The 26,958-nt window shown below is 42.7% G+C and overlaps 3 protein-coding genes and 1 long non-coding RNA gene across 4 annotated transcripts; 2 read left to right on the top strand and 2 right to left on the bottom strand.

Moving 5' to 3' along the window:
• The first annotated feature begins 433 nt into the window (after window positions 1–433).
• sh3glb1a (SH3-domain GRB2-like endophilin B1a) lies at window positions 434–8,074 on the top strand. The gene is made up of 9 exons (XM_080489482.1): window positions 434–636; window positions 1,018–1,159; window positions 1,792–1,920; window positions 2,123–2,256; window positions 3,037–3,129; window positions 5,373–5,462; window positions 5,581–5,681; window positions 5,762–5,996; window positions 6,982–8,074. The coding sequence occupies exons 1-9, from the start codon at window positions 574–576 to the stop codon at window positions 7,087–7,089; spliced, it is 1,095 nt and encodes a 364-aa protein (XP_080345608.1). The 5' UTR covers window positions 434–573; the 3' UTR covers window positions 7,090–8,074.
• Window positions 8,075–11,519: 3,445 nt separating this feature from the next.
• Window positions 11,520–16,852, bottom strand: nrros (negative regulator of reactive oxygen species). Its single transcript, XM_080489728.1, has 3 exons — window positions 16,400–16,852; window positions 14,913–15,027; window positions 11,520–14,130 (listed from the first exon to the last, which is right to left on the bottom strand). Exons 2-3 carry the CDS (start codon window positions 15,012–15,014, stop codon window positions 12,169–12,171), a joined length of 2,064 nt encoding a protein of 687 aa, XP_080345854.1. The 5' UTR covers window positions 15,015–15,027; window positions 16,400–16,852; the 3' UTR covers window positions 11,520–12,168.
• A 126-nt stretch (window positions 16,853–16,978) lies between these two features.
• On the top strand, window positions 16,979–19,081 carry LOC308125303. Its single transcript, XR_013936367.1, has 4 exons — window positions 16,979–17,252; window positions 17,355–17,427; window positions 17,524–17,609; window positions 18,328–19,081. It is a non-coding gene; the product is annotated as an uncharacterized lncRNA (long non-coding RNA).
• A 4,383-nt stretch (window positions 19,082–23,464) lies between these two features.
• fbxo45 (F-box protein 45) lies at window positions 23,465–26,604 on the bottom strand. Its single transcript, XM_080489413.1, has 3 exons — window positions 26,110–26,604; window positions 24,626–24,982; window positions 23,465–24,518 (listed from the first exon to the last, which is right to left on the bottom strand). Exons 1-3 carry the CDS (start codon window positions 26,434–26,436, stop codon window positions 24,333–24,335), a joined length of 870 nt encoding a protein of 289 aa, XP_080345539.1. The 5' UTR covers window positions 26,437–26,604; the 3' UTR covers window positions 23,465–24,332.
• Between the last annotated feature and the right edge of the window lie 354 nt (window positions 26,605–26,958).

Here is a 26,958-nt window from a genome sequence, read left to right as displayed (position 1 = left end):
GTGTAATATGTATTATTTTTGGGGAGTTCCCATCTCCGTTGCATAACTTTTTTTTTTTCCACGTGTGTTTTTTTTTCCGCTTATTGATCCGTTTTCAATGTAAAAACAATATTTCCTGGTGACGTGAACGCAACCGAAGAGTATACGCTTCCATAGAAACATACGGAACAAGATACGTATATGCGCACTGGGTATAGTTTGCTTGAAAGCGCCGTGTCTCATCAGGGTTTTTCAATTAGGGCGTCTATTCTCCTGCGTTACCACCTTCACTTAAATCAAATACTATTTTTGCCTGGAATTTTATCAGCAATATATAAATTTTGTTTTGTTTTTTGATTACGTGACATTGAGCGCGTCGGATGTATGAGCATGCGCAGGATTTGGCCACAGCTGTCCCGTCGGGGTGGAGAGGGTAACTCTCTTGTCGCTCTTTCGTCTTTGTTCGGATCAACAGCTGGGTGGAACTCTGACAAAAAGTTGCTTCAATGACATTTTCTGTAGGGATGGCACTGTGAGTGCGAGCCAGGCCAGCTTTTTTTATTTTCTAACTATTGACTCATCTATTTCTCCACGATGGATTTTAACGTCAAGCGGTTAGCCGCGGACGCCGGTACTTTCCTGAGCCGCGCGGTGCAGGTACGTTTATCCGTCTCGTTCGTGGACGTCGGCGCTAATTAGCGTTAGCTTCGAGGCTAACCACTCACACAGGCATTAGCTCGCAGGCTAAAAGCAGCTAACGTGGCTAGTATTGTGTATCTTGTCGCTAATTATTACCCGATTTCCAATGATCTGTCGCGCTATATTATCAATATTGTGTGAAGCGGTCTGTGTAGTGTCTCTGTCTTTCGTACAGCCATCACTGTTGTTGTTCAGAGCCTCGATCAGCAGGCCTCAGAAACCATCTGATTTTGCTATAAACAGAAGCTAAGCCACAGCAGTGTTTTGTAAACTCTCCTACCCAGCTTTTATATTCTTATAAAGGCATTAACCTCTGTTTTGTTTTTTCCTACTGTTAAGTTTACAGAGGAGAAGTTCGGCCAGGCTGAGAAGACAGAGCTGGATGCTCATTTGGAGAACCTTTTGGTGAGAGCTGAGAATACCAAACAATGGACAGAGAGGATCATGAAGCAGACAGAAGTGCTCCTGCAGCCCAACCCAAGTGAGATCCAAGCACTTCTTCCTGTGTAATGACTATGTGTAGAGTGGCACTGGACAGTAATAGTGACAACATGTACACATGCAGATGCAGTCTGTGTTCAAACGTGTGTCTCCAGTCATCAGGCTGTTTCCTTTCACGACACATTGTCCTACTTTTCCAAATAGTATATGCTCCTCCAGCGAGCGTCTTTGTCAGTCTATAAATGTTTAGGTGCCAAAATTAAAGCTAAATGTTTAAAATTCCGACATGCATCGGTAGGTAGGGCGCCTGTGAAGTCTGTAAGCTCAGCTGTGCGTCCTCCTCACTTCACACCATGATGCCACGCTGCTGCAGCATGACCACAGCACAGGCACAACAAACACAGACGGACCATCTGCCGATCGCGGCCTTGTGTAATAGACTTAGACATGGTGGACTGGATTTGTTCTACTTTATTTGCTGTGCTCACATTAAACATACCACCCATAAGCAGGCTGCAGGTTGTTGTTGAAGGAGCACAAATTAATCCAATAAGAACTTCTCGTGAAAACTAAAAAAAGGGGTTGTTTGGCGCAACCGTCCTGAGGTCACATTTAGCTCTTTTAGTGTAATCTCATGACTTTGTAATTGAGTTTTCTCGTTTCAATTTGCAGATGTCCGACTAGAAGAATTTGTGTATGAGAAGCTGGAGAAGAAAGTCCCCACGCGGATGAACAATCATGAGTTACTGGGCCAGTCCATGATCGAGTCGGGCGGTGAGTTCGGTCCTGGAACGGCCTACGGTGAGTGCAGTGTTACAGAGGGGAGCCGGACCTGTCGAGATCACGTCAAAGTATTTCTCCGTTTGTGGCGTAACTTTTGGTCACGAATCCCAACAGCTCGACGACAAACAACAAGCTCGTTCTGCAGTGTTCTCCAGCGCAGGCTGAATGCTTCCATTCTTGTGCTGCTTCGGAAGTGACCTTTTGTTTCTTCCGCTGACAGGAAATGCTCTATCAAAATGCGGCGAGACCCAAAAGCAGATCGGCGGAGCAGAGCGGGAGTTCATCCAAAGTTCTGCCATCAACTTCCTGACACCTTTCAGAAACTTCCTAGAAGGTGACTTCAAAACCATCCTGGTGGGTTGAATCACAGTTTCTCTCTTTTGGACATTGACACTTTCTCTGAAGCTAATTAGTTTTTTTTTTTTTTTTTTTATTATGGCCAGTAATGTCAGGTGAAGGACACGTTTGAAGAGAAAATCAAAAATAAAGATGGAACAAGTTCATAAATAGCATGAAAGTAGTTTTCTAAATCCCCCAAATTTTATCCAGTAGGAAATCTTTAAAACCAAAAGTCTCACAGTCTGCACCAAATGTTTGGATGTGCTTGACTGGAAATTATAAATCAAAAGATGGACTTTATTACATTTAAATGTTCCATTTATTCACGTTATTGATTCATAATTGGTCTCTACGTGGTGTCTCCCTCATTGGCAAGCAGAAAAACAACCATACCTCCCACATTTGGTGAGTCACAGTGAAAAAATAAATAAAATATTATTATTATAAAAAAATAAAAATTTTATTTCCTTATTTAGATCAATTGAATCACCATTACAAGACGAACACTGTGAAAGACTTAAGTAAACTGTGACACGGGGGAATAGTAGCTCATATAGATAAAGACACAAACTGCTTTTTTTCAAGAGATAATTTTCTTATTGAGCAAAACTGAACTCCGCTTATGTCTCGGCACTCAGAATCGGTCCCCACCCCTGGTTTACACAGGAGTGGGCAATTCATAGAATAATACTAATTCATAGAATAATATTTGAATCGCATCCTCGCTTCGAAATCCAAACGCAGAGCTCAAATCGTGTCACTGATGGTTTTATTCCTGTTGTGTTCTGTGTCCAGAAAGAGCGTAAATTACTGCAGGTGAAACGTTTGGACCTGGACGCAGCCAAAACCAGGCTAAAGAAAGCCCGGATGGCCGACGCTCGCGCTGCGGTGAGTTGGACACGCGCGCGTTCTACCGCCAGTTCACGGACAACTGCGGTGGATTCCTGCTGTAGGATCATTAGCGAACTTCCTTTCTGTGGAAGAAAAGCCGCCGGGGCGTTTCCCCATCCATGTCTGAAGTCACACAAGCGACGACTGACACACTCGGTTACACAACGCGAGGCTGAACGTTTTATCTCTTGTGACTTGCGGACAGTCACAAGAGCGGCGATGGGAAGTTTAGAGTTCCCTTTTTGAGGACGGCTGTTTTCTCAGTATCATCGGGCCCTTTTCTTAATTTTATATTCGCCTTGTGCCTCTGGGTTTGGGAAACAAGCTGTGGCGGTTAACGTATCTACTTCAATTTTAGTGTGAGTGCTATGAAGCTGCTTTTAAGTGAACTACAGCCTGAAAGTGGTTATATGTAATGTTTTATTTTTTTGTTGTGTTGTTTGAATCCCGAAATCAGCAAGCTTTCCTTTACCATTGTGTTTAATAAAGTTTTCACCACACGGTGGTGTATTGAGCCGGCAGGAGGAAAGGGTTAACGTAAATGAAGTTCTTGACGGTGTAGTCACCTGTCAAACTCTAAAGTGAACCACAAAAACACGCTTTAGATCATCAGATAGTGCCGCGTCAAGCGTACATCGTTTCTGTCCAATCTGCCAGAAGATTAAGAGAAGTAAAGAAGACAATGCCTGTTTTGCATCATGTTAGTTAGCAGGCCAAGCAGGCTTCAACCAGGAAAATGTGAACACATCAGAGGGTGAAACGGCATTACTGTCCTGAAATGGCAACAAAAAAAGGTGAAAAACTCACCCAAGATACTTAGTTATGCTGACTTTAACTACTTTTTGCACATTTTGTGTTCCTGCCACGGAAAGCTTTGCGTACAGTGACACGACTCCTCCACTCTGTGTTTCATTTGACTGAAGATGATCTCCAGTGACCTCAGTTTTATCGACTGAGCCGGGTCTAGGACACGATCCTTCCTGGAAAACCTAACCCCACCCCACCACACACACACACACACACACACACACACACACACACACACACACACACACACACACACACACACACACACACACACACACACACACACACACACACACACACACACTTTTTCCTGACGCCCGTCCACACAGAGAGAAAAACTGTCTGGGTGTGCCAATGAGGAAATAGATAAAGCGTGTATTCAACCAAGCTACTGATAATCTACAAGTACAGATAATCAGTATCTTTAAACATTTAAGCATGTGTTTGTCTTCGGGAAAAAGTAAATTACAAAGTGTTATTTGAGTAAAAACTTTCTCATTCTTAAATAGTAAGATTGTCTGCCTGGTGGATATTTTCAGGATAATTCTGAGCTTAATCTCCAAAAACAGCATTTGTGCGATGGAAGCCTGAGAGAAAGAAGGCCACCTACGTACAAGAGGTGTATAATAGTAGTTTCTCTTGGTTAACACCAGCAACCCCTTCCTTTGAATCATTCTTTCAATCCTGCTCTCACCCCGCACAAACATTGGCCGTGAGTGTGAGGAGAGCCGAGCGATGCTTGTTGCGCGCGGCGCTGCGTCACTATTGCCGCTGTCGCCTGGCGAACGCCGAGCGTGAGGATGTGCTGTGTTGGCCGTGGCCGTGCAGCAGCAGCTGTAGCTCTAACTACTGTGTCACTGTTTTCACAACGCAAAGCAGCAGATGTGAGCAGAGGAAGTGACCGAGGTGAGTGGAATGTTGGAGCCATCTTTGAATCGAACACACACACACACACACACACACACACACACACACACACACACACACACACACACACACACACACACACACACACACACACACACTGAAAGCCCCCTGGTGACAGTGTCAACAGCTGCTGTCTATTGCTTTCTCCATCCCCTCCCTGCCGCCGTCTTCGCGGACGAGTCCGACAAGAACCCAAAACCTGTTGTGGCCTCTCTTCCTCCACACTTCTTCCGTGTGCAGGACAGCCAGGCCATTGTCCGCATCTTTGTTGGACTTTTATTTTCCAGCCATTATTCCATCGTATTCAATCATTGGGCTCAATATGAGGAAGGGGAAACGCTTCCCCCTCGACACACAGCCAATCATTGCTTACGTCTCCCCGCTTCCTCCATGTTTCCATGTTCACGAGTCCGTCCTGTGTTTCTTCATCCTGTCCTTTTTAAAATTCCTCTAAACAAGCGTATTAGAGGAGGATGATGAGTGACTGGTTGTTTCTTCGCTCTCAGGCCGAGCAGGAGTTGAGGATGACCCAGAGCGAGTTCGACCGGCAGGCGGAGATCACCCGGCTGCTGCTCGAAGGCGTCAGCAGCACCCACGTATGTGCCAATTAACCGCCGGTGAATTGTTGTGGTGGCGTGGCCGCCTTTTGCCGGCACGCGGCCTGTTAGCGCTCAGCTGAGCTCCCTGATGCCATCTGTCCCTGTGCGTCACCAGGCGCACCACCTACGCTGCCTGAACGACTTCGTGGAGGCCCAGACGACGTACTACGCTCAGTGTTACCAGTACATGGTGGATCTGCAAAAGCAGCTCGGCAGGTAAGAGGCATTTTAACGGTTGATGCGCGAAACACCGAGATGAGCCGCGGAGGAAAACTCGATCCTCTCCCTCTCGCCAGCTTCCCCTCGTCGTTCTCCAACAACAACCAGTCGTCGGTGTCGGGCGGGGCCAGCATCTCCGTGCCCACCATACCCGTGTCGGCCTCCCTGCCCAGCGTGTCCGCGGGCCACGGCGGCTCGGCGGCGTCGGGCGGATTCAATGAACTGCGCAGCTCCAATGGCAGCCGCAAGGCCCGGGTGCTCTACGACTACGACGCCGCCAGCAGCAGCGAGCTTTCTCTGCTGGCTGACGAGGTGAGCGTGACAGCACGCAAACAATGATATTAAAGGTCCCTTGTTATGCAGAATTATCTTAACAGTTGTATGAGCAACAGCGTTTATACGAGCCATAGCGATAAATTCACTGTAAACATTAGAGCATCGTGCCGGTGTTTTGGATTAACTGGTTTCCTCGTTAAATGGTGACCGACTTGGTTTGCTGTCCGTGGTTGCCGCTAGTAACCGCTTAAGTAAAAATAAGACTCACAAAAGGTACGACACTGGGGAAACTGCATTGTAAACCCTGTCGAATGGGGTTTTTTCAGGACAACTACAGATTTCTGTCGCGTCTTTAATGTCTGTTATTGGCAGATACAAGGGAGGATAAAAGGTCACCAGTTAACAGGGAAACCACTTCATTTGACACACCAGAAAGCTCTTCTCCCCATGGACAGACAAAGAAACAGCCTGTTCTCAGTAGAGCTCACTAGAGGGACTTTTAGACCATCTGAACTTCAAGACCAAGGCTGGATTTGGAGAAATACACTTTGAATATTATTTTGGAAAAACTGTATAATATGGGGCCTTTAAAAAAACAAGCCCAATGCTGGAGGGGTTGTTGGGGTTGCTTGTTAGTATTAGGTTAAGCTGTGATGTGGGTTTTATGACCAATTATTGCAGAAAACTATAAGTTTCACATGATTTTTATATTTTGAGCCGATTTGAAGCAAGAGAGAAATCATCTCGGTCGTCGTTGCCCTCATGCACACTGGATGTGTTGTTGTTTTTGTCTTCAGTTGTAATTCTTTTCATAAAAACTTAAAACAGGAAGTGGAGTCTAAATCCGGACCAGTAGTTCCTTTTCCTTCTGCTGAATAAAACCGAAGCCCCGCCCTCTCCTGGAAACGCTCCATTACAAGCTTGTGGTCGATTACCCACGAGCCTTCATGAGCTGTTGGTTTATTGTTTTAATATCAATTTGAGTCTTGAGGACCGTCAATCTTGTTTTCTGTCTTTCCAGGTGATCGCGGTCAGCAGCGTCCCCGGGATGGACACCGACTGGCTGATGGGCGAGCGAGGCAGCCAGAAGGGCAAAGTGCCAATCACCTACCTGGAGCTGCTGAACTGACGGCGTCTCTGCGGCCGCGATCCCGTATTTATACCCGAGGCGGTGGCGGCGCGCCTCGCTTTCTCTCCCATTCAGTCGTTTCAGTGAGTGAGGGTGACCCATGAGGAGGAGAGGGGGTCTCAGCTGTAGCGGAGTCTGCGCTGGAATGACTAAACACGAGTGTAGGGATGAAGCATATTACGGACCCTCATTTGTTTTGCAGTACGTTTCTAAAAAAAAATCTGCTTCCATGCCTGAAATGCGTGCCAGAACATCTCCCGAACCGTAACTTCATAAAGCTTTTCTTCATTTATCTCCGACAGTGACCTTAATGCTTTTGATATGACTTGTGTTTGAGGACTTCTTCTTTTCTTTTTTTTTTTTTTTTTTTTTTTTTTTTTATTGCAAAAAAAGAAACACTTTAATTTGAAGTGAAATTATTTTGGATAATCTTATAGCTCGGTGGCTGTACTGGTTATCTTCAACATGAATAGTATTTTAACAGTATCAAATGTGTTGTGTGTCAGTTTCGTTCGACGTCAACCAGCCTTCCTCTACCGAAAAGACTTTGAAACAAGCCTTTGTGCAGCTACACCAGCAGTATTGAGACTGCCCCTCCAGTCTCCTCCTACAATAATAAACCCAAATATTCCCTAAATTAAATTATTTACAATTGGAAATGAACTTTTCTATATTTCTGTCTGACATTTTCCAACCAAAAAAAGCAACTGTGTAATCAGAAATACATACTTTATTATGTTTTTGTACAAAAGGAATGGCAGAAAGTCGAGGTTTTACCTTCACAACGATGTTACTAACATCTTCCTCTGAATTTACGTTTCAGCTCCACATGTAAATTTGTCTCAATATTTTGTTCCTTCCTGGGAGATTTAAGTATATTATTGCACAGCCGCTTCTTCATTTCGTGTGTAACTGATAACGATGGCATACGACTGTAAAATAAATTTACAATATGATGCATTAAAGCGAGCGCTTGGAGAGCTTTTATGTGTGTGAGATGCGTTTCATGTTTCCTGGTGTGGACACTAGAGGGCAGTGGAGACATGAGCTTCATTTTTTTTCTTTTTTACTTTGCTGGCATCAGACGGGTTCTGAGGCAAGTGAGATGATAAAAGAAATAGATGCAAGGGGAAATTTGTTACATGTAGCTGTGAATGGAGTGTGTAAAAGTATAGAAAATGTATCTTCACAGACGGACTCATTCACATCTACAGACTATTTAAAGTCACCAATTCACCTAAATGCACGCTCCAAATCTGCTCTCAAACCAGAGATAGTCTTATTGTGGGGAAAGAGTGCTAACCACATCAAAACTGTGCAGCCAAATACACAAAGACACTTTCTTTTTTTCTTTTTTTTAAACAAAACATTCAATGGGGTTACAGCTTTTTCGGCTTCATTTAGCCATTCTTTAAACACAAAATAACTTCCTGTTGTTTTGTCATTTTAAAAAGAGCATCTTGATAATGACATCCTGAATTCGGAGAAGGTTACTGATTTTTTCGCCAATAAGTGCGTGTCCCGCACTCCCTTGACATTTAGCACAACTGCGCCTTACAATCAGATTCATAACTAGTAAAATGAGTCGGTCTGCACAATGCTCAGCCGGCGGTCATGATCCTATGGCTCGAACAGGAGTAACTTCTCCCTACCATGTTTTATTGGGACTCAAAACCATTTGAAATGTTATTTGAGGAAAATCAATAAGGCGTTGGCGAGCTTTTTCTGGAGTGCATTGACCAGCCTGTGCAACAGTTTTGTCCTTATTTGACCTCTTGCATCATGAGGGCTCCTTGCTGATCATCTTCCTTTAAAGAAGCCAGGAAAGCCCCCACTGATAAGTTGTTTTTTAAAACACTTATATTCAGCTTTGCAAAACAGCCACACATAAAATAAACCTCCTGGTCAAACAATAAGTCCAGTGCACAGAGCAACATCCCTGCCTGTCATAAAAGCAGGAAGGGGTAAGAGGAAGTGGGCTTTTGCAAACTGCCTGTTGACTAAGAAGCTGCCTGTGCATCACATTACAAAAACACACCAAAAAATTGGGAACATGCTGGAGTCAGCAGAAATATTGAGACCTTTGACCTCAGTGGCATTCTAAAACATTTCAGTATTTATTTAGTCTTTTTAGCATTTGGTAAAATTCATCTATAAAGATTGTGTCAACAGTAAAAATGTTAAAATATATATTTGTCTCAGAGTAATTAAATCCATACCTAACAGAAGCATCATCACAAAGCTGATCATCTGAGGCTCGAATGGTTCTCATAGCGCCACAGCTGATTCATCACACAACGTCCTTCTAAACCTCTCGCATTTTCCTCTTTCTGAAGCTCAACGCCACCCGGTTAGGTAAAGCGCGCTTCAACCAGTTCTCACAGCAGATCAGATGAGCGAGAGCTCGCCTGAGAAAAAGGACTTCCTCTGTGGTCGGGCCTCATTCTCCCTGCAGATGCTGCTCAGAAAACACTTCTGCCATTTCAGCCGGGCACCTTCAAAATGTAAAATTCACTGGACACTTTCTATATGAACACAGAACTTTTTAGTGTCAATAAATCCTGAGGAACACCCCTGGTTGATCAATACAGTCTTACAGTTCAGTCGACTGACATTACACTTGTTGCAGGGCGAAAGAGGTTAAAAAAGTGAAGTGGTAATCTGATCTGAAGATTTGATGAAGACGCTAGTTCACACAGTAATGTTCATTTGCGGGGTGATTTGTGGTTCAGTGAAGGACGATATTAAAGTTTGTGCAGTCGCACCTTATACCATTCCTGACGCTTTCAACAGCCGCCTGACATTTAAAACTGTCATTGATTCAATCGGAGCGTCGGGTTAACTCCACAGAGGGCCAGTACTCATACAGTATATAGTAACTTCTGCAAGGGGTCTGCAATCTGCTGCGGCTCCGCAGCCACATGTGGCTCTTCGGTCCCTTTGTAGTGGCTCTCTGAAGCTTTCACTAAATTATACCGAAACAAAGATTTATTTTTGTTTTTATTTTATTTACACACCAGAGTCATTTTCAAAAACGACTTTTACCTCTTGGATGAAACAGAAAAGGTCTAAAATGACTAGATTTAAAATAGGGAAAAAACAAAAAAGCTCAAAATTGAGAGAAAAACAAGCAAAACTACTTAGCAAAGAGATAAAATGGTTAAAATGGCGAACTTGTCCTTCCTTCCTGTGGTCATAAGACTATAACTCCTCCCTGTTAATCGTGTTTGCTGTGTTTTGGTTAATTTCAGCCTTTCTGTGCGTCTATTAGTCAACATTAAGCCTTGTACTTACTTATTTTGTTTTGGTTAGTTTTATATCTTTTCTTATATTTGATATTCAACCTTCTTTCTGTTTATTCTGTGTGGAGCAATGCTTAAAGGAATTTCCCTCTGGGATTAATAAAGTATTTTTGTTCTATTCTATTCTATCTTGAAACGTCAAAATTGCTTTAGAAAATGCTCGGAAAGAGAGAATCAAACGCTCGTCGTCTGTTCAAAATGAATCCATTTTCACCACTTCGGGTCCGATTTCATTTATTAGTGAAGTGTGACCACTACTGAAAACAAAATGAACACGTACTTGCTTTCGTAGGTACTGGAAGTGCGCGTCCTAACCGCAGCTGGAAACAACCTGCATCGGTGTGTGTGTGTGTGTGTGTGTGTGTGTGTGTGTGTGTGTGTGTGTGTGTGTGTGTGTGTGTGTGTGTGTGTGTGTGTGTGTGTGTGTGTGTGTGTGTGTGTGTGTGTGTGTGTGTGTGTGTGTGCGTGTGCGTGTGCGTGTGTGTGTGCTCCTGGTTTGCAGCTTGTTTGCATGCGGTGTGAACTTACCTCATAAAATCTTCCAAGTGTGTTAAATAACCATGAAATGGACCTCTGTCATTCTGTGTGATTACCTTCTAACCCAGTTTATCAAGCTGTGTGTTGACTTCTGACCTGACCTGAGTAATCAAATTAAATCCTTTTGGTCAACAATCTGTGGTTTCCTCCAATGATACATGTTATTTTTTTTTTGCTTACAAGGTCCTTTACTGATCTCATTCTGCTTGTGAGTTGTTTAGTCAGGCCAGAATCAGCACTTTTATTTCTGCAGCTTCCCTTCTTGCTTTCCAAATGAACTTACTCAGTCATCTTAATTCAATATAAACCGCTCACCGTTACACTCGGAGTGTTGGAGTAACAAAATATGCAGAAAAGTAATGGCGCTTTGAGGCTTTGGCGAAGATTCGCTCTGGTTTCTCTTCTTATGCTACAACCGCCATGACCCTGAACATCACCACAGTGGTATTTTGGTTACTCTCTGGTTTGCTCTCCTGCACTCTGTACAGCTGCACACTGATCCACCAGCACGACTGCTGCAGAGAAACTGCACATGTTGCTCACAAAGATACATAAATACATGTATTGTTGTTGTTTTTTGTTTTTTTTATTAATACAAATCTGATGTGTTTATTTGTTTGTTGAGTATGTTTGTGAAATTCGTGACAATATCTGAATCGGTTGGCATGAAGTTACCAATAAAAACTATACACAACACGATAGATGAGCCGGAGTCGGCCCCTAAGCTGGAATTTGTTGTCAGTGGTGCGTCTTCGTTTCGCTGGTGGGAAGGAAACTTCAAACCCCTCCTTTGTGAGATACAGAACTGGGCAGTTGCTGCACATCTCAGCAAAACAGGAAATTTCATGTTTCCTTTGCTGCTTATAGCAACAGCTTGCATCGCACTACTTCTGCATATCTTCACGTACACACACACACACACACACACACACACACACACACACACACTCACACGCCCACACACACGCGCGCGCGCGCACACACACACACACACACACACACACCCACAAACACTCACACACAAGTCCCACAAGAACCAAGAACCAAACTTAGGTTTTTCACGCCACATTTCACCTAACACCATGCAGCGATGTCAGACAGCGGACACCTCCTTGTTTGAATTCTTCACAGTGCAGAGCCAAAACGTTTTATGGTACAAATGCATTTATTATGAACACACATTCAGTTCCATTTTTATTTTATTTTTTTTCCTTCATCAAAAGGTTCATTTCAGGGTTTATCAAGTGTCACTAAGACGTATGCTTAAATATTTCTTCTTGATTGATTTCGGCAGGGTTTTGGGTCTGGCTGCGAGCAGAACAAAAGCTAAAACGATCGCAACAAAGAGACACCCTGAAACAACAAGTAGGATGTACCACACTATTGATTCCCCTCGTTGGTCAAAGCACAGGAACGACTCGGGGTGCTCCACACGGTGTGTCCCCTGAAACAGATCTTCACATTCCATGTCTGACCGCCCGACCATGTCGACGAACTTTGCCGTTTCAAACGTCCTGAACCACTCTGTTTGGCAGCAGTTGAACGGGTTTCCTGAGAGGAACACCGTCTTTAGATTGAGTGCTAACACGTTGGCCTGTCCCGGGGGGATCGTGGACAATCTGTTGTCCCTCAAGTCCAGCACTCGGAGGTCAAGATTCAAAAGGGACGGCGGGAGATGCTCCAGAGAGTTCTTTGAAATGTTCAGAGACTTTAGACTATGGAAGTGTGAAAAGTCAAAGTCTTGTATGTGAGTGTTTCCTAAACCTAAATGCTGTAACGTTCTGCTCAGGCATTCTATTGACTCTTGCAAAATGAGTCCGGGGTTATCGGACAGTTCGAGGTGCGTCAGCGACAGCCCCGTGAAGGCAGACGTTGGGATCGTCTTGAGATTGGACCCCTTGAGGTAAAGCTGCCTCAGAGACTCGATGTTGTTCCACTCCACGCAAGTTGAGCTGCTTGTGTTGACCTCCGCCTCCTCAGGAAGGCAGTGATCTATGTTGTTGTAGCTGACATCCACTGACCGGAGGCTTTGCAGCGAGGAAAACAATCTCACGGGCAGCTTGACCAGATTATTCAGGCTCAAGTTAAAGTACGTCAAATTGCCAAGACCGGCGAGTGTTCCGTCGTCCGCCAAAATCTGGTCCAGCCTGTTGTTGCTCACGTCCAGCTCGAACAAATTGCTCGAGAACCGTTCTGATGTTAGATTTAAACGTTGGAGGCAGTTTGTGCACATTCGGAGTCTGGACAAGTTTGGCATTTTCTGGACGAATCCTTCGGGGAAATACTCCACTTGATTTTCTCTCAGGTCCAACGTCTCCAGAGAGGAAATGTCACCGTGGAGGCTGTCGTCCCATAGCCGAGCGGTCACATTCGCAGCTTGCGTCTTCAGATTGTAAAACTCAACAGTCGTGCTGGAGTTTGGGAAGGTGACGTTGTTGGCAAACAGTTCGTAGAACCTGATGACGTTGCGGGACAGGTACAGGTGCCGCAGGCGGCTCTGGCTGGGCAGGAAAGGGAAGAAGAGGAGGTTGTTGTTGGAGAGGTCGAGGGTCTCCAGCTGGAACGTGTCGTTGAGGTCTTGTCTCGAGATGAACCACTCGAGGGCGTTGTGGCTGGCGTTGAGCACCACCAGCTGCGTCATGTGGAAGTCGGTCAGACAGGGCAGGTAGTTGAAGGCCAAGTTGAGCCGCTGGAGTTTGGGAGAGTTCTTGAAGGCTGCATCAATCTCAAACATGATGTTCCTCTGCAGGTCGAGTTCCCTGAGTTGGTGGAGATCCCTGAACGACTCCTCGTCCAGCCTTTGCAGGAGGTTTCCGGAAAGATTGAGATATTCCAAGGATGTTAGATTTTGAAGAAGAGCGACAACCATTTCGTTGTCGAGCTTATTCTCAGAGAGATCTAAAACCCTCAGACGAGGTAACTTTTTTAATGCGCGGCTGGTTTCTTGGTAGCCAATATAAAGATTGTTACTTGCGAGATTCAGACTCTCTAACAATTTCAAGCCTTCAAAAGTCCTTGATTCTAATTTCTCCAACTTATTACAGGCGAAGCTCAGGCTGTTTAGTGAAGGGTAACGGGAGAGAGAAGTGTCCTTTAGTGTTTGGATAGCGTTGTAGTCGAGATGAAGCTCCTCGATGTTGTCGGGCAGTGTGGACGGCACTGACGAGCGCTCGCCGTTGTTGCAGAGAGCCATTTTTAATACCTGCAGAGAAAGTGAGAACAAACGCTTTTAGGTCTGTGAAATGTGGAAGGTTAACTCTTGAACCGCTGGAACTTTTTACAGTAAATGTCACTCAGAAGACGATTGTCTTTCAGCTGTTCCCTTCCGGGTAAAAATCTGCATATTTCGATTTGACACTGGTCTATTTTTAAATGTGATATAAATGTCTGATTGTACTTTAAACAATAGAAATTTGGCTCCTAATTCCTGTTCAGTTCCCTTTGTCACAGTGTTACCAGCTAGCGGTAGGTTAATAAACTCTCCTGGACAAATGTGAAGCTTCGAACTCTCGTCAGGCATTCCTTTTCTCATGCTGTACAGCCCAATGCTGAATTTCCTGTCCTTCATACTGAAACAGTGTGATTTGATTTTGTTTATCAATTCTAACCGACCCCTGTATCTGTATCTGTACCTGAGTTAAAAACAGAAATTGCATGCTGTATTTGTTGATTTTCGTTTCTGCTGCGGGCCTAAAATTATTACTGCATTCATCTGTGACTGACCCGTGGAGATGTGGGGACTTTGGCCACGCTGACCGTAAAGAAAGTACATTTAAACATTATGATATTATTCTAATTATGTTAACGGAGCTTCGGAGAGGCATCGCTTATTTAAATGTTGTAAGATAGAAAGAAAAAAAAGATACATTTCACAAGATAATATTACACAGAGCTCATGACACAAAGCATGAATCCACCTTTATACACAAGATGAGACGAGACTTTTCTGAAGCAAAATTGAGTGAAAGAAACACATTTCTTTACCAGCTGGCAGTGGCTGCTTCGTGGGTGACTTGAGACCGGTGTCAGGATCCTCCATATTGGTAGAAAGCAAAGCAGGATGGGAATGAGTCCGTGGATTGGCATTTTATCATCCTCACTGTTGAGACGACAGGAGAGGAGATAGAGTCACGACAGCCCGTTAACTTCTATACCTTCGTGACGCATAAATACCCTAATTTTATCTTTGAAAAGAAATTTCCCAGACAGACTTGGCATGTAGGCAGGTGTCGATGACATACAATGTGATTGCGGGGGCACTTCCACCTCCAGCGCTCTTCTTTAGGTCAAAATCATCGTTAACAAGAATTTGCATTTGGGTTTGATTGAAATGATGGTAAATGAGCCCTTTGTTTAAAAATAGATTTATATGTATCCCCGTGAGTGGTCTGGGAGTTCGTTTCTGCACAGTGAATGGACTGTGAAATGAGCAAAGTGAGGCGGTGGATCGTCATTGAAGTGTTGATTTAGTCTGAAGGGCGGACGGGAGGACAGACAGAAATATTCACAATCACAGGGACAGGCTTCAGCTTTTAGTTTTCTTCAGATTTGTATATCGAGTGCCAGGTTTTGAATTTATTCACTTGACCATTTGACAAAGATTGGTTAAGAAAACAAACAACTTTAACAACGAGCATAACAAAGCAAAAGTCACACAGGTTCTTCATCGTCTTTTACACATTAATGCCGTTCAACAAAGTCCTCATTTCTTTCACTACATTTACATCACTGTCCATTACAACTTTCCTCTCGTATGTAACATTTCTCATGAAAAGATCATATAATAGATAATAACATCATAATAAATCTTTTTTTGGTTGTTTTTCCATATTGTATTCACTGAGTGTTTTAATTCCTATTCAATTCGTAATCTACTCATTTTTCATATTTTTATCTTAAATCATTGTTCACACCTGATTTTTATTCACGTTCACACTGTAAACGACAATAAAACTGAATAATAACACATTAATAACGTTCTGATAATCTGTCTTGAATTTTTAATGATGCATCACTTGTACAGTGTCATTTTTTTTTATCTCATCTGCATTGTTAATCACTGCATATTTACTCAGATGTGCTCTGTAGGACCACAAACGTTTAATCCTTGTTTGGTATTGAATTTCAACACTTGAGCAAACAGTTTATCCGTAATGTTTAACACGTCATAATGTTGGTACTGCGTGACAAAGTTTCTAAACCTGTGCTCTGAGGAAGTGTGGACCACTCGGGAATAAGTACGTCTGCAGATTAAAACTTTCCCCGTTTTGACCCTCGCCCACCAGAAACCCACACAACCCGCAGGACAGTGAAAAACAAGCAGATTCGAACGGACATCGCATACAACATCTGACACCGTCAATAGAGTGATTTAACTTGCTTAAATTGAGTATTTCTGAATGAGAGAGAGTAAATCTTCTGGTCTTAGGAGAATATCTGTGCACGCTGCAGCCTTCAGTGCAGGTACTTACAGTGGTGGTTAGGTGCGGATTCCCCAAGCCACTGACGGTTGATCCCCTGACCATGTCGCTGGTTGAACTGCAGCTGCAGAGCACGTTCTCGTGTATGTGTGCGTGTGTGTGTCAAGTTCAGCTGCTTCCCTCTGCACTGACTGAAGCGCCGATGCCTCTTCTTTACTATTCACGGAAGCCGGCAGCCAACGGAAACCGGGTCACATGGACACGCTGCAATCAGACGAGAGCTTCCCGGGCCCCTTGTCCACGGGACCTGCCCTCTCTTGCGGCCCCGCACAACTGTTTTCTATTCTCTCTCTCTCTCTCTTTCTCTCTCTCTCTCTCTCTCTCTCTCTCTCTCTCTCTCGCTCTCTCTTTGTCTCTCTCTCTTTGTCCTCTCCTCTCTGCTCGTCTGCACTGACAGCTGAAGTCGATGGCGTGGCTTACACCACAAAAACCCAGCGAGAACACGCCCTTCACACCTCCTGCTCATTCTGATCAGTCAAGTTACTCAAGAGGAAACCGCTCGGCAAACACACCCTTCCTGCCTGATTTCTGGCCTGTCGACTGCAACACTCTAAACACATGGAGACAAACACACACATTCACTGTACCACTGTGTATTGGGCCGGACTTCGTTTGCAATCAAACAATTTATTCAACTTCGGACGAAATCTAGGAAGGTTACAGTGGCAAAATTTAAGTAAATTCTAAAAATATGAAACTATTGTAATGTGTGATCTACTTTTGAGTTACGTTTTGGTCATGACAACACTTTAATATCTCAAGGGGATGCTTGCAGTGTGTGTTATTTTCCCTGCTTATGGCCTCATCGGGAACAGTCCACCAGAGTCAATCTGAGAAGCGGCTGGTGAGTTTGATTCCAACAACAGTTTTTAAAGTCAAAGTTCAACAGACTCTTTTGTCTGTTAGTGATCTGTTAGGTAATTGGAGTTTATGTTTATGAGCACAGGCTGCAGCCACCACGGGGGAGTGAGAAGGTAAAATAGGACAATGGTACGACCACGTGAGGTCATTCCCATCAGGTAAGCCATTGTTACATTTGAATTTGCTTCAGGGGCCTCATACAACCCAATGTGATGTGTAATCCATGAACGACAAGTGTTTTCTCTTTGTTTTAGCGTTTTAGCTGCCTCTTCAGACTTTCACGGGCAAACTGCAGCACAAATAGACAAAGAAACTCCTTCTCCTGTTTGAATGAATGAACGTGAGTTGATGTTACTTGTGGGGTTTTGTCGTCGTCTGTGTTATTTTCTCAATAATATGTGAACCGCTCCTCCAAGGGATGATAAAACACTTTGAACTATTTTGTACAAAACCTGGAAATAGGTGAAATGTACTCATAAATATAAGTATTCTAACATTAGGCCATGTTTATTGATCCTGGTGCAACATGCATAAATGTAAAACAACAAAACGGAAAGAAAGCATAAGTCTTCTTTTTTTCTCTTTGGATTTTGTTACAACTAAAAATGAAAGAAATGACTCAACTTAGTTTTACGTTGACTGTCCAGATGTGAAGAAAGATCTGAAATCCTGCTGCAATAGTGTTTCTTATCAAGACACATGATTTCTGCAACGTCAGCATGCCCTTTCTTCTTCTTTTTTTTTTTTTTTTTTTTTTACAGATTCACCCTCTCTGTATGTTAAAGCTACTTCAGGCAAGACTAAGAGAGTTTTTTTTTTTTTTTTTTTTTTTTTTAGACTAAAACAGTGCCACCCCAAGTGAATATACCAGAATTCAAAATAACATATTGGAAATATAAATTTAGATTTTATTTCCCCCCGATAATTTTTATGTTCTGCAAGGTCACGCCAGATCGGAAGGTTTTGTGCCAGATGTGATGGGTTTAACAATTGAATATTAATATACGGTGGGAGCTCTCCTTCCTGTTATTGCTTACATTGAGTTTGTATGTTTGCAGGCATCCTCTTCCATCTTCTCAAGACTGGATTTATGGTACTATGTGTCTTCATGTGTTAACTTGAATTCAAAGTACTGCTATACTTGAGGTAAAACAGCCTTTTCACACATTTACAACATAATCTGAAGCTAGAAACACTCATATCAATAAATCAAAGTGTGTTTATATGTACTGTATGCTATTGTAGCATGTCTTGGTGAATTATTCCTTTTTGGCCTGGTTAAAATGCAAATGTTTATCTTGTGACAAAGCACTGACCCAAGAAAGTCAGAACTATATAGCATAACAGTTTGTAAACACACAATGAAATAGAATTCAACTATAGTGTTGTTATATACCACATTCATTAATTTGATGTGTCTTTGATATATTGCAAACCGCAGGAGAAGATGTTTAGATATATCAAAATTCTTCTTCTTCTTCTTCTTCTTTTGGGATCCATAAAGTTGCATGACCGGCATCTGCTGGGTCTATCTTCTTCTTTGAACTGTGAAAAGAGCACAATTATTTCAACATTATGGGCTAAAACATGGACGTTTTACAGCAGATTTTAGTTCAGGGTCTACATACATTCTAATTTGATCTTGAGTGGGCCAGACTGGTAACACAGTGTCATAGCAACCTTTAAATTTAAACTTTAAAGTTTTTCTCTGTGACATGAAAATGTCTATAGTTTTGCAAAACCAAATAATTACTCCCGAAAATGATCTCAGTGTTTTGTTGTGTCCATTACTCTTAAGAAATGTGTTAAAGTGAAATCAGTGTTTTGTTTGAATTATAATTTTTTTTACAATTTGCTTGGTAGTAGGGCAGATTGGAGCGTCTCGTAGAACGGTTTTGTCCCACAACGTTTTTCGACTTTTTTTTTCTATGTGGATATTCAAGGGTATAAGGTAATTGTAAGGTTGTTATAATGAATATAGTCAAAAGCAAAGCAGCTTGTTTCTAATTTAGAATGAAAACTAGAAACCAATCTTGTTTTTTTCCACCTCTGTTTGCTTAATTTAGTAGTTCTTGAAAAGAAAGATGTGGAAGCGTTAAATACTGAGTGAAGTAACTTTGCAGGGTGTTTGATATCACAAATTGTTTAAGGTGAAATCACCTCACTGCTTAGAATATTGCATATATATATATATATATATAAACTATATAAAAAAGTAAAAAAAAAAAAAATATATATATATATATATTTACTTTTTACAATTTCCTACATTTAAGGAGAAGTTTTTAAGGAGAAGTTTTTAAGACACTGCCCTTTTAGTTTAGTTTTTTTTTTAAAGTAAATCTAATTGATCTGTGCTTACAGTGAACGCCACTGCATTGCAAACTGAAAACGGAAATGTTTGTTCAGGTTAAAATAGGAAAACATTTAAAAAGCAAGGAAGTTAGTCAGCACAAATATTTTAATGACTTTAATACAGAACAATGTTCTGGGGTGGCAGAGTAAAACTGACATGTAGATGAAGTTGCATATGTTTAATTGTCTTGTGCTTTTTACTGCTGCCAACATCAGCCTTTTTAAGAGAAGTTTATGTTGTGAGTTGGATACTTCCAATCTACCCAGCTTTAAAGTGACCTTATTAAAAGTTTCTATCATAGAAAATCCACTTTATTATACTCTGTCTTTCCTCTCCTTCAGCTATAGTGAGCTTGATTTAGTTTCATTGTAACCTGCTGGGGTTTTTATTCTCTTTGTGTGTTCACTCTTCAGTGCAGGAATAGGGAATTAGGAATCAGGAAGTGATGGTGCTGTCCTGAAAGAGTCGATCGGTGATGGATTCCTTCCTGTTTTCACACAGGACATCTCCAGCTCTCACTTCTGACTCTGTTCCATCTTTGGCTGGCAATAACATGAAGTGGCTGAATATATATGCGACCCAGTCAACCATCCAGATCCCCTTTAATACATTCAAAGTGTAACAGTAACTTATGTCTATATTGTATTTTAAACATTTTTCAGGAGTTTTCTTTAATCGACAAATGTCCAAAATCCAATAGGCTGAGATACAGTTCCTGTATCATGTCATTTATTCTGATATATTATCAGTTCTTATTTAACTATACAAATGAAGCTTATTTACTGATCACAACTCCTTTTTAAATGACACATGAACAGACTTTGCTGTTGCATGAGGCTATTTGTGTATAAGATGACAGCTGCCCTCTTGTGGAAAGAGGATGTGTTGGTTTCTTTTTAAATCGTGTTACTTTAGATCAGTCCAGTAGTTTTTATTTTACTTATATATTTACTGAAATATACAGTAGGCTAGGCAAGGCTACAGTATTTGTATTGCACATTTCAACAATAAGGCGAAATTCAAAGTGCTTTAAAGAGGAAAAAAAAAACTGGACAACTGATTATGAATATATAAATTAGTTTCTCTCAATCATGCTGAGACGTCAACTTTAAAATTCCATATTCTTTGATTAAATTTATTTTTATGTTGTCTCAACCTGGCTGCTCAGACTCAAAGCCCGTGAACACACTGAAGGTTTGGGCTTTTTGATTTCCCAGATTACTGTGAACATTCCCTTTTAGTCTGTTATTGCTCTAGTACGTTTTGACAAACCCAGCGTATTGAGATGTTGGATAATGAGACACGTGTAAACAGCCAGTACAGCATCGACTGTGATCCAAGTAACTGTTGTACTTTAGTGATGTTTCCACGTGTATATGCACTATTTTTGTTCTTCTCATACCAGAAGATGTATTATAGCTATGATCTATCTGCAATACACAATTTTAGATAAGCTGTACACTGATCACCATTTATCCTGCTATTGTTCCATTTGTAAATTAAGTATGTTTACAAAGAAAAACAAAACATTTGATGAAATGGCTCCAACAACCCAGAAAAGGTAACAAATCTTTTTTCGTACCCGAGCTGAGCTCTTTTCGCATAAAGACATGCATGTGTTGAACCGACATGTCCGAAGCAAAAGCATGCTGGACTATAATTACTGTCGCGGCAGCAGCTCTCTCTCGGTGTCGTGGTGCACTTATAAGGCAACCTGATGGACAGTGGCTGCAATCAGAAGCACAGTGTGAAGCGGAGCAGACAGACGGGTGGTGCAGTTAAAAGTATCAAAGGTGGAGGGAGTGACATTGATCGACAGCTCAGCAAACAAGACGGCCGGGGACAGAGCAGTAACAAGAATGTATTAGCCGACACTCGGACGGGGAAGGGACAAATAGGCTGAAACGAGGCAGGCGAGTTCTCAGCACATATTCAATCAGTCATTTATTGGAGTGGTAACTCTCTCCTCCACTGGATGGAGGGCACTGGGGCGGAATGTCTGCCTCCTTTCCCCCGGATTTGCAGTAAATGAGTGCTGCTGTGTGGTGAATCATGAGTCATGCTGATCCCAGCCTGCATTTTTCAAAGAAAACTTGTTTTTGCGGGTGGCTGAAAGGTAAAATGGATCTCATAATGGGCAGTAAAAGCTCAGACATCCTGTACCTAGAAATAAGATTGAGTCATTGTTGTATCACCTTTATACATTATTAATAGACGGGAGCAATACAAAGCTTTTCCAATACTGTACAGGATGACTTAAAACAACAAAGATGAGCTTCATAATGTTGTGATTAGTGATGATTTATGTTTTTAGGCCCTACAATCGGTTAGTTTTCCTTTTTTTTAAATATTTTGCAAAGACAGCAGTGATACACACTGAGCAATAACAAATCGACTTCTTTTTCATGATCTATATGCTGACAACTAAAACATCCTGAGTCATGAAAACACCGAAACCATTGAGTGGTGATGGGTTTAATTCCTGTTCAGCTTTGCAATTGAACTGACTATGCCTCGCTCGGGCTTGCTCTTAAATATTAAAACACATCGCTGTCATCTCATTGTTCCTCCATTCACTAACATGGAAATTCCATCAATCCTGTCATATGCTGATGCATTGAAGAAGAGCATTGTTGTAAGATCTTGCTGTTTCTGAATGACTTATTCACTGAAGTGATCACGGAGTGAGCAGCGCGGCGGAGCAGTGTCTAAAACTGTCAGCCTAACAGCAGGAAGGTTGTGGGTTTGAACCTTGCTGATTTGCTCAGACCACAGGGTTTCTCTCTCACACTCCAAAGACTTGGCTGGAGGCTTAAATGGAAGTTGCTGTTTTAAGAGTTGAATTGTCATCTGGCACTGCCCATGTGTGGCCGATGAGCATTTGTATGATCGTGTGCGAGAATGGACGAATGTGTCCGATGGTTAGACCTATTTATTATTTGTCTCTAAATGCGACCGACTGGCAGGCTGTCAAAGGGTTTACCTACAGAGATGTAAGATGCGTTTTCAGAGCAGAGAAACTACAAACAAACAATAGAAAAATTGCTTGCAACTCCTCCAGACAATAGATTGGAGGCTGATTAATAAGAGCAAGTACACATAGTGCTGGCCTAGAGGTTGTAGAAGCGGATCTGAGGTTTGCTGGTTCAAATCCCGCGGGTCACCAAGCATGACATTTGTCCCCCTGCAGCCTACCAGGTGCTGTACTGAGGCAGCACACTAGGAAGAAATATATTCCCCAAGAGGGCTGATTCAAATTAGCTGATGCAATCAGAACAAAACTTTGTCGAAAGCATCTTGCCGCAGGGAGAAAGCAAGTTAATCATCATGTTTCGCTCAGAAAAGCATCAAAATGTTTGTTCTCACACAAGTTATTTACATTTTATGTTTGTGTGGGCAGATGTGGTGGATCTCTTATTGCGCCAATAAACTTGATTGATAATGAAACTGCTGCTGTTGGTAAGTCTGTTTATAAACCAGCCTGTCAAGTAATGATGACACATCCTCACTGTAGCAGTAGAGGCACTATAACCTTGCATTATTGAAGATGAATGGGTTGTAAACTACTCCCAACTATAAGTTTGGTGCAGCTTTTGTCACTTATTTAATGCCGACACGCTGCGTTAGAGCTCTCCATCTTGTTCCTGTGCATCAGACGCATGCATTAACAGACAAATATATATTATCTTTAATTCAGCCTAAATGTGAAAATGCTATTCATATATTTTATAAAGTCACATGGACTGTTAATTTAACTTAAGAGTGAAAATATTAACTGCAGCAGCGCAGCTGTGTGGCTGCAGGAGTCTGTTGAATTTCCACTGTGAACCCACAAAAACAAGCGTCAAGCCATTTTTATTTACTGTAGTAAAGTGGCACCGTGTAGGCTTTATTTTCAGGCCTCATTAACCAATACAGTACCATAGATAAAACAAAGAAATAAATAATGTGTAATACTACAGTAGCACATTAAAAAAGGACACGCAGCATCATGTTACAGGGATACTTTTTAACCATATATTTAAAAAGGGGGCATGTACACTGCCAGTCCATGCACGTGCATGATCTGCATGTCCTTTATATTCACTTACATCAACTCAAAACATGAGATCACACTGATTTTGCATCAAACCATTATAATCTGGTCCTCGGTTATAGATGTGCTGTGCTAAATCATAATGGGCTCTTTCCACTCACGCATACATCAAATCGATCGCGACCTTTCCTTTGGCTATTAACACGTTATCTTAAAGTATTTGCCACAGTTCAGAGTACTTTTGGCCCCGTTCAAGCAGACCTGACCCCTCATGTGAATGTTCAGCAGTGTTAGTTCGAGTTGCATGATGAAGATAGATTATGTTTCCTGTGAATAAAATAGTCCAGCAGCTAAACTGTAAAGGTGGATGAGGCCACGTTGATACAGAAATACGTTTACAAGGATCCACAATCTACAATCCTTCACCGGGCGGGCCGTCAAGTCCAAGAACCAACTCAAGGTTCATGTTGAGGTGTAGTAAAACAGACGCTCCTCCGTGTCTGTGTGAATGATGGTTTTGTTCGGTTTGGAAGCGACAACGACCACTTTCTCTCTGAAACTTCCAGAGGGAGGAATGTGCGCAGAGAAGTCAGCAGTCCTTTGACACAAACAGGTCCTGCACGCCGCGGGGGGGTTTGCGAGTTTAAATGGTGGCGGAGGACACTCTGCTTTTAGCCGTCCAGAGGTTTCCCCAGATACACCATGGTGACTTCAGTGTTGCCGTACACCGCCGAGACAGCGGGGAACAGGCAGGCTTTGGGCAGTCCACGGAACGCCACTCCGAGAAACTCGAAGCCTCGCTCGAAGGCTAACGTCTTGTCATCCATGTCGAGAATCACTCGTATTCTCTCCCCGATCTGCAGACATGACGTACAATTTCAGTGTTGTGTCAAAACAAAAACAAAAAAAACAAACAACATGAGGATCAACCAGTCATTTGTCAACAATTGAAATCTACCGATACCTGATATTTAGGTGCGTTGTTGCACTGCGGGAAGTTTCCATTGACCTCCCCGTTGTGAAGCAGGTTGTTGTCGACGAGGTTCCAGCCCCAGCTCTGGTCGTCGCTGCCCAGCAGGGCCACGTAGCCTTGGCACTGCATCGCCGCCCGCTTTGTGGCAATCCCTATCACTGCCACGGTGCCAAGCGGGCCTTCCCACCAGATCTCCCAGGCGTGCCGCCCTTCCGAGAAGCCGATTTTCCCGCGTGCGCCGTCCGTGCTCTGGGCGATGGGGTTGCGGTGCAGCGTGAAGCCGTTCTTCTTTACGTAAACGTTGCGGGAGCAGTCATGAGAGCTGAGAGCGTGTTGGAAGGCCTTGAGCTGGTCATTTTACGGTACGATGAGGAAAAACAGACAGAAGACATCGGGATGAAGTCACCAAAACTAGGTTCTGTTCTTTGATTTCTAACCGAATCACTCATTTTCAAAGATAAGTCCAAGTCTGTTTATTTAGATGGGTAAGCAACTTTAGATGTATCTCACATCACAACCACACTGTGGCCAACAAGAGCAAACATTAACAGAATACAGAGTAAAAGTATTTCCAGCTACAGTTAGGTTAAATCAGTTATAATAATGACCGTGCATCTCAAAGTAAGAAGGCAAGCAGCTGAAACATCATGAGTGATGAAGATCTAATGTCAATGGTTAGTTTATTCTATTCAGATGTAGATATTAATAAAGTTCACCAGTTGATTTCTTTACATATAGATAGAGCTGGAAAGAGTACTGATTGTAACAGGCACCAGATGTTGTTGCAAGTAAAAGGGATTATTGAAATGTACCTGCTTTACCCATATAGACAGGCTACAGCACCCTAAAGATGGATGGGTGGATTTTAAAAATAAGGTCAAGATAATTCATATGTCTACATGTGACTTTTAAGTGGATCATACATTTTACATTAATGCATAAGAAACAGACATGTTGAATCAGATGATTCACAATTTAGTACAGTCTTGTTTATACAGTTTTAAAGTCTCTTTTCCACAAAATAACTTCAACTTTTACTTCAGTAAAATATTACTTTGTTTGCCCCTGACCTGCACACAGGTCAGGGGCAAACAAAGGGCTGCATGTGGACCACTGACTGTATATTGTCCTGATCTAATTTAAAACGATGTGCAAAAATACAAGGTCAATATTAAATCGCGGCCTATAACAACAACAGGCCTATTCTCTTTGCAAACATCACTTCAACACCACTTAATAATCTGACCATTTATTTAGATTCTGCGGGTATTAACCGAATATATCTATTAGATTATATCTAGGTAGATAATACAATGGGCATTATACAATAGGCAGAGCCACAATCGGTTCAGTGGCTGATCCTGAGACCCACACGGTCGCTCATGTCGGTGTCCACAGAGCAAAACATTTCACTAAATCAGATGTTTTTAAAGGGCAGCTGGTTGTAAACGGGGAGGGCAGTACTTGAAACCTACTTTGCCCTTGTAGGTGGGCAGGTTGCACAGGATGTCAGACCGCAGGGCTTCATCGCTCAGACACCGGCCGGAGAGGCTGCGCCACACCTCGCTGTTCTCATCCGCCAGGATGTTGTTCCAGTGCCAGCACACCAGCGAGCACCGCATCAGGTCGAACATCTCCAGGTAGGAGAAGATGTGCTCCAGGACGCGGGCCGGCAGCCTCCCCGCCACCCCGGCGCCTCCCCCGGCCGCGGCGGCGTAGGGAGCGCCGGCGGAGCTGCACCCGGCTGCCGCTGCTGCACCCAGGCAGGAGGAGCCTCCTACCCCACCGGCCGCTCCGGACATCGTGTTTAGCCCACCGCTTTTCGCCGACCGAACAAGTAGCTGTACCCAAAACGGGGGGGACGACTCCTAACGTGAGCTAAATTGCGTCATTCTAAGCCGTGAAAGCGCGTACGGGTCGCAGCCGCGACACAACAGTATGGAGGAGCCTGCTCGTCCACTTCAATGGCTGCATGGAAACGATGCGTCAAGGTCCTTAAAGAGCGAACACACACATTACATCATTGTCAACGCAGCGGTCAAATTAATCTGTGAAAACATCAAGAACATTGTTTGTTCAAGGAAAGTCATCTAATTCTAACGTCTATATGCTGTCAGCTACAGAGGACTACTTATTAAGGGTAAATATTTTTTTATGACCTGCAAGGATCATGGAGCAGGCACTAACGCGCTTAGCGCATTGCTCCAGTGCAGCAGGGTTACATTATTGCTAAAGTGTTTTTTTAAACAATACCAAACAACATAATTTCACTTTATTCCAATAAATTGACAACCACAAGTCATCACAGTAAAAATAATGTCTGC

Source organism: Lipophrys pholis (assembly GCF_963383615.2).
Source record: "Lipophrys pholis genome assembly, chromosome: 20".
NCBI lineage: Eukaryota > Metazoa > Chordata > Actinopteri > Blenniiformes > Blenniidae > Lipophrys > Lipophrys pholis.
Note: the sequence above shows the minus strand (reverse complement) of the source record. Positions and strands in the feature narration are given on the sequence as shown.

Coding starts and splice junctions, on each gene's coding strand:
- fbxo45 (XM_080489413.1), bottom strand. CDS start 26,436: ATGTCCGGAGCGGCCGGTGGGGTAGGAGGCTCCTCCTGCCTGGGTGCA. Junction 24,983..26,109: donor TGCCCACCTACAAGGGCAAA/GTAGGTTTCAAG, acceptor TAAAATGACCAG/CTCAAGGCCTTCCAACACGC. Junction 24,519..24,625: donor ACAACGCACCTAAATATCAG/GTATCGGTAGAT, acceptor TCATGTCTGCAG/ATCGGGGAGAGAATACGAGT.
- nrros (XM_080489728.1), bottom strand. CDS start 15,014: ATGCCAATCCACGGACTCATTCCCATCCTGCTTTGCTTTCTACCAATA. Junction 14,131..14,912: donor GAAGCAGCCACTGCCAGCTG/GTAAAGAAATGT, acceptor CTTTCTCTGCAG/GTATTAAAAATGGCTCTCTG.
- sh3glb1a (XM_080489482.1), top strand. CDS start 574: ATGGATTTTAACGTCAAGCGGTTAGCCGCGGACGCCGGTACTTTCCTG. Junction 1,160..1,791: donor GCTCCTGCAGCCCAACCCAA/GTGAGATCCAAG, acceptor TTCAATTTGCAG/ATGTCCGACTAGAAGAATTT. Junction 5,682..5,761: donor CTGCAAAAGCAGCTCGGCAG/GTAAGAGGCATT, acceptor CCCTCTCGCCAG/CTTCCCCTCGTCGTTCTCCA.